Here is an 11,786-nt window from a genome sequence, read left to right on the forward strand (position 1 = left end):
TTGGTTTACTTGGTCCTATCTAATAACCTTAGTACTAGCTGAGTTGAGCGCTATCTACTTAAAAAAACGAAAAAAAAAACAAAAGGCTTTTCTTTCATCTTAATAAAACTTAGCAACAAGCATCCTTTCTCAGTTATACTGTGACGAACCTACTTCAGGATCCTATCCTGTTAGGGTTCAGCTTCGTTGAAGGTAATCTCTCGAGGATGCTTAGGTTCGGTGCAGCCAAAAGGTGCACAACAATAGACTTGTCTCAACAGTAGGCTTGCGAGCTTGTAGCGAACTGTAGTTGTGATTGCTAACTGGAGAACTCCCAGAGCTCTCCAGAACGAGTGACTATATACATTCTGTTATCACTCCTGTCACTGGTGATATTGGTGATAACGTCCGGGTTATCACCCCGATCACCAGTGACCTTGGTGATTATCACCTTCATCACCAGTGATGATCGTGACACTGCCATGATTGGCTCCTTAAGCGATTGGTTGTCGGCGCGTCCCGCGCCTCCGACTGCAGCCTCCCTGGCCGCCCTTATGGTCATTCATGACATATACCTCAGGAGTCAATCATGATAATATCAATAAACATATAAATAATAAATAAACAACTAGTTAAAAAGAAAAATGGCAAAAGCTCACCTGCTACCCCCGAGGGGTAGCGGCTACGAAACCCTCGTTGAGGGTTTGCACCTTTCTAAGCCGGGGCCCCAGCTTAGAAAGGCTATCCCTGGGCATGAGTTGAACTCATGACCTCGGGTGAGGACACCGCACAGCCTCGACCACTTGGCCAAATGCTGGGTGGTTGTCCTCGTTGGAAATGGTCGTGCGGGATGTAATACATATACCTTAGTCTGAGCTTGCGGGGCGAGTGCCTTCCAGCAACAGGCAACCATTCTCGAAGCTTCACCTCCTGAGGGCTCGGGGCATGGTGATCTGCGGTCTGGCGTATTCATGCGGATCTCAATCGATTTTCGTAACAATCAATAGGCACACCCACGTGAGTGTTCGTGAATTTGAGCCATGCATGGTGTTTTCCTATCCCACGACCCCAAATTAACAACCGTTCAATCAACTATTTATCAGCCCTTTCACAACCCCAACTTCCAAAACAACCAGCATCTTTTCCCAACATGAACTAACCACAAGCAACCCAACAACATCTCACCTTCCCCCCCTCCGGTTCCGCCAACTCCCCAACCACCGCCACCGCTCAGCAACCCTCTCCAAATCCCCAAACACACCACTGACCCTCCCCTCGGGGTCATCAAACCGGCTCCCCTCAAACTCCACAAAGAACAGATACTGAAACGGCCCCACCAAACTCGGCACGCTGCTAATACTCGTCAAGTTCAACCTGCGCGCCCCAAAACAAGCCAACGCATCCGCCAGCGCCCCCGGCCGCCGATGCGGCACCGTAAACGACACCAACGACTTGTACTTGCCACCGCCATACACATCATCATCACCCCCTCCCACCCCCACAACCCCCCTTTCACCCTCACCCCCCTCCCCCCCACAACCCCCCTCCCCCACCGCCCTCCTCCTCAGCACCAAAAACCTCGTCATATTATCCTCCCGATCCTCCACGCACCGCGCCAACACCTGCAACCCCACCGCGCGCCCCGCCATCTCGCTCGCAATCGCCGCGCTCGCCCCGCTCCCGTCCGCCGCGGCGAGCTCGGCCGCGCGCGACGTCGAGCTGACCTCGACCGTCTCGGCCGCGGGCAGCCAGCGGCGCACGAAGGACGAGGTTTGCCCGAAGGCTTGCGGGTGCGAGTAGATGCGGCGGATGTGCGTTAGGGTGGTGAGCGGGGTGCCGGTGCCGGTTTGGGGGGGTTCTGATGGGGTGGGTTGGGGAGGGGTGGTGGTGGTGGTGGTGGTGGTGGGGGAGGGGGGGAGGCGGCCGAGTAGGAAGTGGTGGACGTCGAGGTAGACTTCGTCGCAGACGACGAGGTCGGCGTACTCGCCTGCGCGGTCGGCCAGGTTGTCGAGGGTGAAGGTGACGGTGCCGTGGGTGGAGTTCTCGAAGGGCACGACGCCGTAGGGGGCGCGTTGGGATTGCACGCGGTCAAAGACCTCTGGTGAGGGGGTTAGTGGCTGGGATTTGGATCGGATTGAACTGAACTGAAAGGGGCTGAGATGAGATGAGACAGACCTTTGATCGTTGTTGTGGGCTCAAGCTGCCATTTTGCCTCAGGGAAAGCGATTTTAGTGGCCTGGTGGGAATACGAGTTGAACGGGCCGAGGAAGGCGACTGTCGTGTCGGTGTTGGCGCCGCCCTCGCCCGCGGCCTGTTGAGTACTCGGTGCCGTCATGTTGACAGAAGATACCACGCGCATGACTGAGAAGTCTAGGGCCGAATTCGGACGGGTCAATAAACGCCAGTTGAAGGAGCTGAGAAGGAAACACAGCAGCCGATGGTATGAGCACAATTGAGTTGTCAATTGTCAAGTAAAGGGCGTACGCAAAACCCCTTGTGAGATTTTGCTCAAGCTCGCCCCGAGTTTGAAGACTGACCAACGGCCCGATCCGCCCGCTTCGATCCGTTACGCTGTGGTGCCGGAACTCCGATTGCTTGAGATGTGCTACCCGGACCCCGCAAAGGCGCGGGGATCCGCCGAGTTCGGCCCCTTTGAAGCCTCATATGTCCATCCCCTACTTTGTGTGGATATGTAGGGAGAGGATTTAATAAGATCGGATCGCTTCGTCTGTCTACTCTTAACAACGTTTTAAAACACTAGTCACGTTCGCCATGGGACACAAAATTATAAAACGAGTGTTTGTCCGTAACTAGTTATCTAAGTTCCGATATCCCCCCGATTGATAGTAAAGACCGGACAGACACCGCGCGGCTTGGGGCGATGTCCGCGTACCAGGACCACCGCTAGCCCCGCCGGCTCGTGTCTTAAGCGCGTAAACAATCTTTGATTGATGCCCTGCAATGAACTTTTCCTGGTCCGACTTCCCGATCGTACGGGCATCTTCCTGTGCGCATCTCGGTCAGCAAAGGACTGACAATCGATCGCCAGGAGATGCTCACGCACGTACCTTCTATCAGCCTCCAACTCGAGAAGCCGTCATCACAGAGCGAAGCGGGCTGGGACGCGACACCTGGTGCTCGCGGCTCGGGCCTGCCGGAAAGCCCTTCATCAGCCGCCGCTGCGCAGGCGGGACCTTCCCCGGGCTTCGCGGCGCCGCGGCGGCCTCGTCGGCATGCGGTGGCGTCGGCTCGGACGTGATGGCTTCAGTCCCGGGTCCCTCGTTGTTAACGAGGGAATCAACGGGTCAATCGTCGTAGTAGTCATCATCGTCATCTACTTCAGCTAACTGCTCGAAGTTGACCTTGTACCGGAGGATGCCGCCAATGCCGCCGAAGCCCTTGACGAACTGGTTGCCCTCGGTCGACCGATCCGAGACAAACTCAAGAGTGGTACCGAAATCCTTGTAGTGCTCGGCGATCCACTCCAGGAAGGACTCCTGCGAGACCACCTCCATCTCCTGGCCTGTCTCCTTGTCCATGAACTGGTCGCGGCTGCCCGCTTCTTGCTGCTTGGTGGTGTGAATAACGTATTCGGTGTTGTTGCTGTCCTTCAAGGTCCAGCGGTTGATCTCGAGACTCTCAAAGACAATGAGGATCTCAACAGCACCCAGCTCCAGCGCCTTGAGCGTGTCCTCGATACCGTAGCAGATCCGGCCCGTGTCCTGGCTAATCTCCTCAAAGTACTTGCCGATGAGTTTCTTCTCCTGGATGAACTTGACGTTGCCCAACGTCTCGGACGACAGCTCGATAGCCTGGTTGAAACCGTTCTCGCCACCGTACGACACATCCACGACCTTGATGACCTTGACCTGCAGACGCTGGTCGAACAGGTCGGAAGCGTTCAGGTCGTTCTTGAAATCGGCCGAACCAGCCAGCACAATGCCGCCAACGTTGACCTTGTCGTTGGTGATGAAGTTCTGCACCGCCAACTCAGCGACCTTGCGAACGTAGTTGTGGCGCTTTTCCTCTCTCAGACGGGCGAAACGCAGCGCCGACTGGCCACCACGACCGTGCTTCTTGGGAAGATCGACTGAAAACTTCTGGACGATGTCGCGAGTGTTGCCGCTGAGCGTTCCGAACAGCGCTCCGTTACCATCCATGATGATAAACCCGAACTTCTGATCCGACTCGAGCAGCTCAGCGAGAGCCTCCGTGTGGAACTTGTTGTCGCAGAGGTAGAGCGATGTGTTAATGGGCTTGAAGGGCTCGAAGTCGATATTAACCTTGCGTTCCTTGCCTTCCGAGGTCAAGATTTCACCGCAGTACACGACAAGACCGTTGGGGGGAACCTTGTTGTAGAGCTTAAGGCGCTGCTGGGTCGAGGTAATGGCCGAAAGGACGGATTGACGGTTGACTCGCGACTTAATGTTGGATGCGGTACCCTATGTCGCGTGTCAGATATTGTAAGGGCTTGTCCGTCGAGCCGATGCTTGGAATTGGAAAAGACGTACGTATTCTTCCGCCAACATCTTTGCCGCACGAGAGACTTGGTCCTTTGGCGCTGCACGAATTTATCAGCCATCTTCCAATGATGGACCAGTCGAAGGCGGCACTCCTTCCTCGGTGGCTGGAGGGGTCAAGCGACGTACGAATAATCAGGGAAATCATGCTGGTTCCATTTCCGCGTGCAGCTTCGAGCCGCTTAATAAGCTTCTTCACCTTCCAGATCTCGATCTAACAGCCACACTGTCAATGGCCATAATCACCGCGGGAATTTTGGGACACGCGCTCACGTTCTTCTCCGCCTCGCTGGCGTTGGGGTCGCTCATGGTGAACGATGGTTACGAAAAGACCGACGCAAGAGGAAAAAAGAAAAAAAAGGTAGACGTCGCCTTAACTCCTCCTTTAGAAGGGAAGAGTTTTGGTTTCTGTTGCTTTTTGGCTCGGTGCGCCTCTGAAACCGGGAATTCTTGAATTTAGTGGTGGGGTTGATGTGAGAGGGGTTTCGAGGCCGTGAAGCTTTTTATGGGCTGGGGCAAAGTGGCGCCCCAAGCCTCCACCTGTTGCCTGATGTGAGCCACCATTGGACCGTCGCTCGCCTTGACCCCGGCCGAGCTTGTTGGCCCTGCCTTCTTTCAGGGTGGGGCTCCTTTAGCTGACCGAGACGAAAGTGCCTTGCAAGAATCTTGAAGCACAAACAAATGTCATTCTACCACATTTACAGTTTCAAGATAGCTGGAATTATTATCACGGGTAGCAGCATGGATCTGCATATACGTGGCATTGTAAGTTCCCATCTTGCCTGTCATTGGTAACTGGAAATCCGAGTCAATATCAACAATGCTGTTTCAAGCCAAGCCAATGATTTATGTGGGGCTCCCGTAGGTACCTTGGGAGCAGTTGATGATGCAGTGCAGTTTGCGGTTTGCAGATGCACTGAACATCTGGCGACGCCCGATCGTCGACCTCGACACGCACGCACCGACTTCCATACAACCCAAAAAACGGCGATTTGAAACCCCGCCATAATGGCCAGCTCCATTCCCCTCCAGGTCGCCGAGACGGTCCAAACCGCGCACATCAACCGCAACCCTTCCCCGCGGCACGATCTGAACCCCTCGACCGCAGCCTCCAAGAAGGAGCCCGTCACCCTCGACGATGGCACCATCGACGAAGAGGACGACGAGGACGACGAGACGGAAGACGAGGGTGTCTACCGCTCGCGCATCACGCCTCGGCCGCGCCGACGTCACCAATTCCCGCCCATGCCCGACCTGCGTTTCGAGCAGAGCTACTTATCGAGCATACGGAATGCGGACACATGGTGGAAGGTCGGGTGGATCACAGCGAGGGACCAAGTAAGCCTTCTGGAAATTTTCATACCAACCGAGAGGGGAGGATTGGAAATTAGTTGGAACGGATAGAGATTTCGACCAGGCAAACTAACAAGTAAAACAGCTCATGATGCCCTTTTTGCAGGGTGTGCTTTACAACCTGGGTCTCTGCGGTTGGCAATATTGGAACCGGAACGCAAGGATGCACGGGTCATCGGTTGGGGCGCGGTTGCGGCGCTGGTGGTATGGGGTGAATAACTGGAAAATACCATCCAGGAAGTTGCGGTAGAGATGGTACAAAGAGGAGATCGTTGATCAATCTTATGACGCCTTCACCATGGTATATTTGCTGGTCATGTATCTGAGTAAACGATTCTATTATGGACCAAGAGTCTGAGAACATATCAACGACCCCCATTTTATCACTTTGCAGCGCCGAAGAAGCACCCTTTGCGGCGACAGAGACCGACCCCTGAAACAGCATACCAGCTACCCTCTTCATGTCTTGCCATAGCACCTAACTCCCTCCTCATAGCAAAATCATAAAATATTCCAGCAATCTCTTTGGAAGCCCATCACTCTGCTGGGGTGATATCAACAACCCGAGGAACTGATTTTGCAACCTCCGGGCTCCCCCTAAGAGCCAGGGATGTCGCCTTCTCGCTCGAGGGCGTCGGGGGTGACTTGATAACCTCGCCTGTGTCGGTTTTCGGCTGGTCCACAGCAGTTTCGGTCTTCTCCGTCGGCTCAGCTGAGTTGCCAGCGTTGACTTCGGGTTGTGGTTCGGTAGGTCCAAGAGTGGTGCTCTTCGTCGCAACCGCAATGACATCAGCCGCAGGTGGTTCCGGCTCCGTGATGATAGGCTGCTCGGGGCTGGAGCCGCTGGCCTCGGAGTCGTCGCTAACAACAACATTCCGGTGCGCTGCTCTGGCGTGTTTGTGTTTCTCGGCGGCGACAGGCGGGCCGGGAATTTGTCGCACCTTGCTGTCCTCGTCAAACGAGACCCTGATGGGGAACTTGAACATGAAGCTGGGGTTCTCCACCTCAAGATCCTCGTCCAACACGTTGTCCTGTTCAAATTCCTCCTCGTCGGCCTCCGACTCATCCGGGACGTGCTCCTCTTCCTCATCGTCGCCAAACTCAGGCTCACTCCCCTCCTCTTCGGACTCATCCCACTCGTACTCCTCGCTCTTACGCTTCTTGCCCGCCCACCCGTTCGAGCTGCGGTGAGCGGCGGCAGACCTCTGGGGGCGCCCAGACCGACCGGTATGCCTCGTCTCTCCATCATCACCATCCCCCTGCACACTCGTGGAAGCGCTGGGCGCCCCGGCGCTGGCGTTCTCTGCGTTCAAACGGGTTGGCGCCCTGACCTGCCGACCGCTAGCCGTCGTAAGAGGGCCGCTGGGCTCCGCCGGGGTATGGTGCCGGGTGTTGCGGGTCGAACGGCGGTTGGTGGAGTCCGAGTAGAAATCGGCCTCGTCGTCAGAATATGTGTACTTCATCCGCTTCCCCCGCGTGCGCCCTTCGTAGAGCGAGAAGCCAGGCTCCGGCCGTCTGAACTGCTCCTTGCGCATCTGGCGGTATTCTCTGCGCCGCCTCTTTTCTTCTGTCGCCTCGAATCGCGGTATGCTATTCACGATCCTCTTAGCGAACACCTTCGCCTTCGGCCCGCGGTCCTGTGTCTCGAGCTTCTCGCTCAGCAATCTCAAGTCTTCGATGCTCCCGGCAACGCTCCACCACGTCCTTTGTATGCCGGCTGGATTGCTTTCTCGATACACGCGGAATGAGGTATCGTCGTTGCCCTCGATTAGGAAATACCGCCGCTTGTCGCCGTCGCCGCCCCACGGTTGCACGCTCAAGGGAATGTTGAGATCGTCGTCATGTCGATTCTTGTAAGCTTGGCTAATGCTCGCTCGGACCGCGTCCGAGGATGAGAGAGTCCATTGCACCAGCGTTCGGAGGAGGGTGAGCTGGGTGCGAAGTTAGCAACGGGCCCAAACCTGACAGGGCTAGCCGAGGTAAAAAGCCCAACACATACCCTTTGTACGGGGGTCATCGAGGCAAAGGTTGCTTGGCCCGCGACCGGGTTCTGGCTCTCCCAGTCCTTAGCCCACTGCCCTTTATGGGTCTGGATGGCTTCTTCGAGCGCACGGTTGTAATGTCCGGGCCTGTAAATCCAACATCGTCAGCACTTTGAACCCGAGATACCTCGCGTTGCATCAAAAGAATGTGCCTTACTTGACATCCTGTTTGCGGTTCAGGAGCAGGCTCAGGAGGGCGCAGAGAAAATGCTCGACACGCTCGCCTGGAATCGCATCGACGACGTCACGCTCAAGTTCTTGGGGGCCAAAATTTGCCAGGCTCTTGGGGAAAGCATCGGTGAACCGGGCGCGGAACATGACAATGAACTATGGGGAGAAAAAAGTCAGCTCCTAGGACCACTCATGGTGGGCGCGACTTCTCGCGTCACCACGCGGCGAATACGCGAACTAAAGCGTAAATGCTTACAGCAATGTCTGGATTGTCAGCCAGAACATATTCGTGCGGCGGGGAGGGCTCCCGCTTCGGTCGGGGAGGCGTCTTCTCCTTGGGCTCTAGAGCCGGGTTGTTGTCGACCTTGTGGAAGAATTTCAGGATGCCATGGCGCTCTTCCAATTGAATGTCGGATTCATCTTCAGAAGGTGGCTCCGAAAGCGATGAAATCGAAGATAGATCCGAAGAGTCGTCGTCGGCCATTTTCGATGTTGTTGACGCGAGTTGGCTGGCTGGCGTTTGCTGCGGTTGAGCTTTGGCGCGAAGGAAGTGGAGGTGGGAGAGTGAGGAGCACTTTGGGTCCGAGTGAGAGATCGGCTGCAAGAAATTACGTACCCGGCCCGACAATGGCCAAGGGCTTCCTAGCCAGCTTACTCTTCACGCTGGGGCACTTGATAGGTGGATTCACTCTACAAACAGCTCAATATGTTGCTCCAACCCAACTACTTCTGTTCACAAGGCTGTCCGTATAAGCACAATACCTGCCCCCTCGAGCTGCCCTGGTCGACCTGGCGAGCTGCGCCAACCTGGATTCCAAAGCATCATCACTTTTCCTCGCCACCCATTCCATTGCCCACCAACATCCCAGCAGCCACCCCAATAGTGTTATCTTGTTAACACTCGGATTCCTCGTTCCAGAAAAACATAGCGAGACCATGGATAAGAGGGCCGACCGACCATATTAGACTTTAGTCCAGGCCGCCCACAAGTACCAGTCCGGACCGGTCGGAGTGGTACCTGCCGTGGTCGGTGTTGGCAAAGCGGATATGTGCGGTGGGACGCCAATGCTGCACTGGCGACGGGTTTGGCGAAAACGGCACTGCTTGATGAGGCCCGTGATCTGGCCCGCTTTTTGAATCCAGCTCCAGTGATTGGTGTTGTACCCAACCAAAACCATACTCGGTATGATTTTGAGAGCTCGACAACACCACCGCCGCATAGCCCATTCGGGTGGGTTCTGCCATGCAGGCGGCCGTCTCCATCAATCATTTTCTGACCAGGCCCCCGCGACAGCGGGAGGACCCGGGGTGAGCTTTTTTAGACCAGGGCTTTGGTTGTCTTCCACTTTTAGGCGCTTCCCCCAGGCGACCCAACTGCGAGCTTTGCATCTCCATGCTAACCTTCCTTATCCGATGTGAAAACGGTGCCCGGGAAAAAGGGAGATTCACAGCGGCGTCCGTTCGTGGCTCAGCTTCAAGAATGGTGCCACAAGACCACCGTAGTCAACAATAGGCGCCTTCTGGTATCTCTGCGACACTTCTAGGCTGTAGACCTAACCTCGGGTATCGAAAATAAGGGTTTGACACTCGTCAGGACGCCAAAGACAGGTGCGCGATCATTGGAAAGTGGTTCTCGGTGCCTTCAATAATGCAACTCTGCATAAGACCAGAACGACAGCTTGGCCTGAAACTTGCCAAAATCAACTTGCACGCACAATAGCCTTGCGGAGAGCATTGCAGAGCCAGCAGGCTAAGTGGTTAGTTGTTTGAAGGTACCGGACTCGGCCCGGTGCGTCCTGCGCGTCATGGAAAGGCTTGAACACACCCTCGGGGAGCGCAGTCCAGGCTGGCTTTTACGCAGGTCCGACCAGCAGAGCCGCCAACCAGGACGGCCCACACGATGCGCCAAAACTTCGGGATCATGAAACTTAATGCTTCAGAGGAGGCTAGGTCCTCGATCACATTGAGGATTCGGACCTAGTTTATCTGTTAGCAAAAGCCGAGTCAAAACAACCTTCAATTTCGAAATCATCGCAGGTCATACATGTTTATCCTGATGCAAACATTGATTCGCGGTCGATGGCCACTGTTGCGAATACGGGAAATGGCCATGTTCAAGAGGTTGCGAGGTGGAGAGCTGAGGTTGGACGAGCGGGCGTGGCGGGCGGTGGCAGCTTTCAGCCTGGCGAGTAGATTCGCGTACTGTGTGATTAATGAGTGCCAGGCTTCAAGAAGTCACCAAATCCTCTCAAGCAACTCTGAAGGGCTGGCTCAGGTTGATCTGTGAAACAAGCTTGCAATACAAAATACAACTTATTTAGAGACTTCAGCGTCTTTAAATCAGCGTAAATTGAAACTGCAAGCTGAAATTGAAGAAACAAGTCCAATATTGATGTGAGTGGTAAGCTGCGACTTGGGGCACTGTGCTTCATGTCAGCGTCACTGGCCTGAAAATACTTGCGCCACACCTCTCCCCGCGTTAGGGCAATTGGGAAGCCACACCAATTATCTGTGGCTGCTGCATCCACACAGAAATTTGGGAAAAATATCGCTTCACCCATTTGGAGCTTTCAAGTGTTGCAACCTCAACCTCATTCAACCACCGAGACAACCCGTCACTTCCACATTTTCCAGGTAGGAAGGGCAAGATGGGTCGCGTCGTAAGTCAACCTCGCTATTCCAGTTCCCGAATTCTTCGACTCGATCCAGCACCGAGGCCTCGATTGCGACGACCGACCGATTGAGACGGAGAATATCTCGAAACTTGGGGCCGTGGAGAGGATGCTAACCGTGATATTTTCCACCTTCAGATCCGCAACCAGCGTAAGGGCGCTGGCAGCATTTTCACTGCCAACACCCGTTTGCGCAAGAACCCCGCGAAGTTCCGCAGCCTCGACTACGCCGAGCGCCATGGCTACATCCGGGGTATCGTGAAGGAGATCATCCACGACCCCGGCCGTGGTGCTCCCCTTGCCCGCGTCGTTTTCAACTCGCCCTACAAGTTCAAGAAGGTCCCCGAGACTTTCATTGCCAACGAGGGCATGTACACCGGCCAGTTCGTCTACGCCGGCAAGAACGCCGCCCTGACCGTCGGCAACGTCCTCCCCCTCGGCTCCATCCCTGAGGGTACCGTGGTTTCCAACGTTGAGGAGAAGGTTGGCGACCGTGGTGCTCTTGGCCGCACGTCCGGCAACTACATCACCGTCATCGGCCACAACCCCGACGAGGGCAAGACCCGCATCAAGCTCCCCTCGGGCGCCAAGAAGGTCGTCAGCAGCGACGCCCGTGGCATGATCGGTATCGTTGCCGGTGGTGGCAGGACAGACAAGCCCCTCCTGAGTACGTTTTCACATGGGTGGTGGAGGAATATATCCTCGGATTGGACAGAACAGAACGCTGACAAGCGATTACAGAGGCCTCGCGCGCCAAGCACAAGTTCGCTGTCAAGCGCAACCGCTGGCCCAAGACTCGTGGTGTTGCCATGAACCCGGTTGACCATCCCCACGGTGGTGTAAGTGCTGGAAGGCCCAATGACTGCTGGGACGTTGTATATCTGACATGGCGCTACAGGGTAACCACCAACATATCGGTAAGGCGTCGACCATCTCGAGGTACGCTGCGCCTGGTCAAAAGGCGGGTCTCATTGCTGCGAGGCGGACGGGTCTGCTGCGTGGTACCCAGAAGACGAAGGATTAAATGCGTTCATGGTTCTACATCTGGG

The 11,786-nt window shown here is 55.5% G+C and overlaps 5 protein-coding genes across 5 annotated transcripts; 2 read left to right on the forward strand and 3 right to left on the reverse strand.

Moving 5' to 3' along the window:
* Positions 1–1,160: 1,160 nt before the first annotated feature.
* F5144DRAFT_486019 (Prephenate dehydratase-domain-containing protein) lies at positions 1,161–2,314 on the reverse strand (the record flags this gene model as incomplete). Its single annotated transcript, XM_066785524.1, has 3 exons — positions 1,161–1,436; positions 1,533–2,077; positions 2,155–2,314. The coding sequence occupies 3 exons, from the start codon at positions 2,312–2,314 to the stop codon at positions 1,161–1,163; spliced, it is 981 nt and encodes a 326-aa protein (XP_066644440.1).
* Positions 2,315–3,284: 970 nt separating this feature from the next.
* On the reverse strand, positions 3,285–4,808 carry F5144DRAFT_486100 (eukaryotic peptide chain release factor subunit 1; the record flags this gene model as incomplete). The annotated part of the gene is made up of 4 exons (XM_066785528.1): positions 3,285–4,421; positions 4,491–4,540; positions 4,629–4,713; positions 4,773–4,808. 4 exons carry the CDS (start codon positions 4,806–4,808, stop codon positions 3,285–3,287), a joined length of 1,308 nt encoding a protein of 435 aa, XP_066644441.1.
* Positions 4,809–5,507: 699 nt separating this feature from the next.
* On the forward strand, positions 5,508–6,102 carry F5144DRAFT_600921 (uncharacterized protein; the record flags this gene model as incomplete). Its single annotated transcript, XM_066791109.1, has 2 exons — positions 5,508–5,837; positions 5,938–6,102. The coding sequence occupies 2 exons, from the start codon at positions 5,508–5,510 to the stop codon at positions 6,100–6,102; spliced, it is 495 nt and encodes a 164-aa protein (XP_066644442.1).
* Positions 6,103–6,145: 43 nt separating this feature from the next.
* On the reverse strand, positions 6,146–8,750 carry F5144DRAFT_167645 (uncharacterized protein). The gene is made up of 4 exons (XM_066782593.1): positions 8,322–8,750; positions 8,052–8,221; positions 7,852–7,981; positions 6,146–7,783 (listed from the first exon to the last, which is right to left on the reverse strand). The coding sequence occupies exons 1-4, from the start codon at positions 8,547–8,549 to the stop codon at positions 6,389–6,391; spliced, it is 1,923 nt and encodes a 640-aa protein (XP_066644443.1). The 5' UTR covers positions 8,550–8,750; the 3' UTR covers positions 6,146–6,388.
* Positions 8,751–10,713: 1,963 nt separating this feature from the next.
* Positions 10,714–11,761, forward strand: F5144DRAFT_600923 (60S ribosomal protein uL2; the record flags this gene model as incomplete). Its single annotated transcript, XM_066791110.1, has 4 exons — positions 10,714–10,725; positions 10,876–11,404; positions 11,479–11,576; positions 11,636–11,761. 4 exons carry the CDS (start codon positions 10,714–10,716, stop codon positions 11,759–11,761), a joined length of 765 nt encoding a protein of 254 aa, XP_066644444.1.
* Positions 11,762–11,786: the final 25 nt, after the last annotated feature.

Source organism: Chaetomium tenue (genome assembly GCF_020726465.1).
Source record: "Chaetomium tenue strain MPI-SDFR-AT-0079 chromosome Unknown F5144scaffold_3, whole genome shotgun sequence".
Classification (NCBI taxonomy): Eukaryota; Fungi; Ascomycota; class Sordariomycetes; order Sordariales; family Chaetomiaceae; genus Chaetomium; species Chaetomium tenue.

Excerpts from the sequence above, each read along its gene's own strand:
- F5144DRAFT_167645 (XM_066782593.1), bottom strand. The coding sequence starts at position 8,549 with ATGGCCGACGACGACTCTTCGGATCTATCTTCGATTTCATCGCTTTCG. Across the intron at positions 8,222-8,321 it reads CTGACAATCCAGACATTGCT|TTCATTGTCATGTTCCGCGC; the intron begins GTAAGCATTTAC and ends TTCTCCCCATAG. Across the intron at positions 7,784-7,851 it reads CGATGACCCCCGTACAAAGG|CTCACCCTCCTCCGAACGCT; the intron begins GTATGTGTTGGG and ends CTTCGCACCCAG.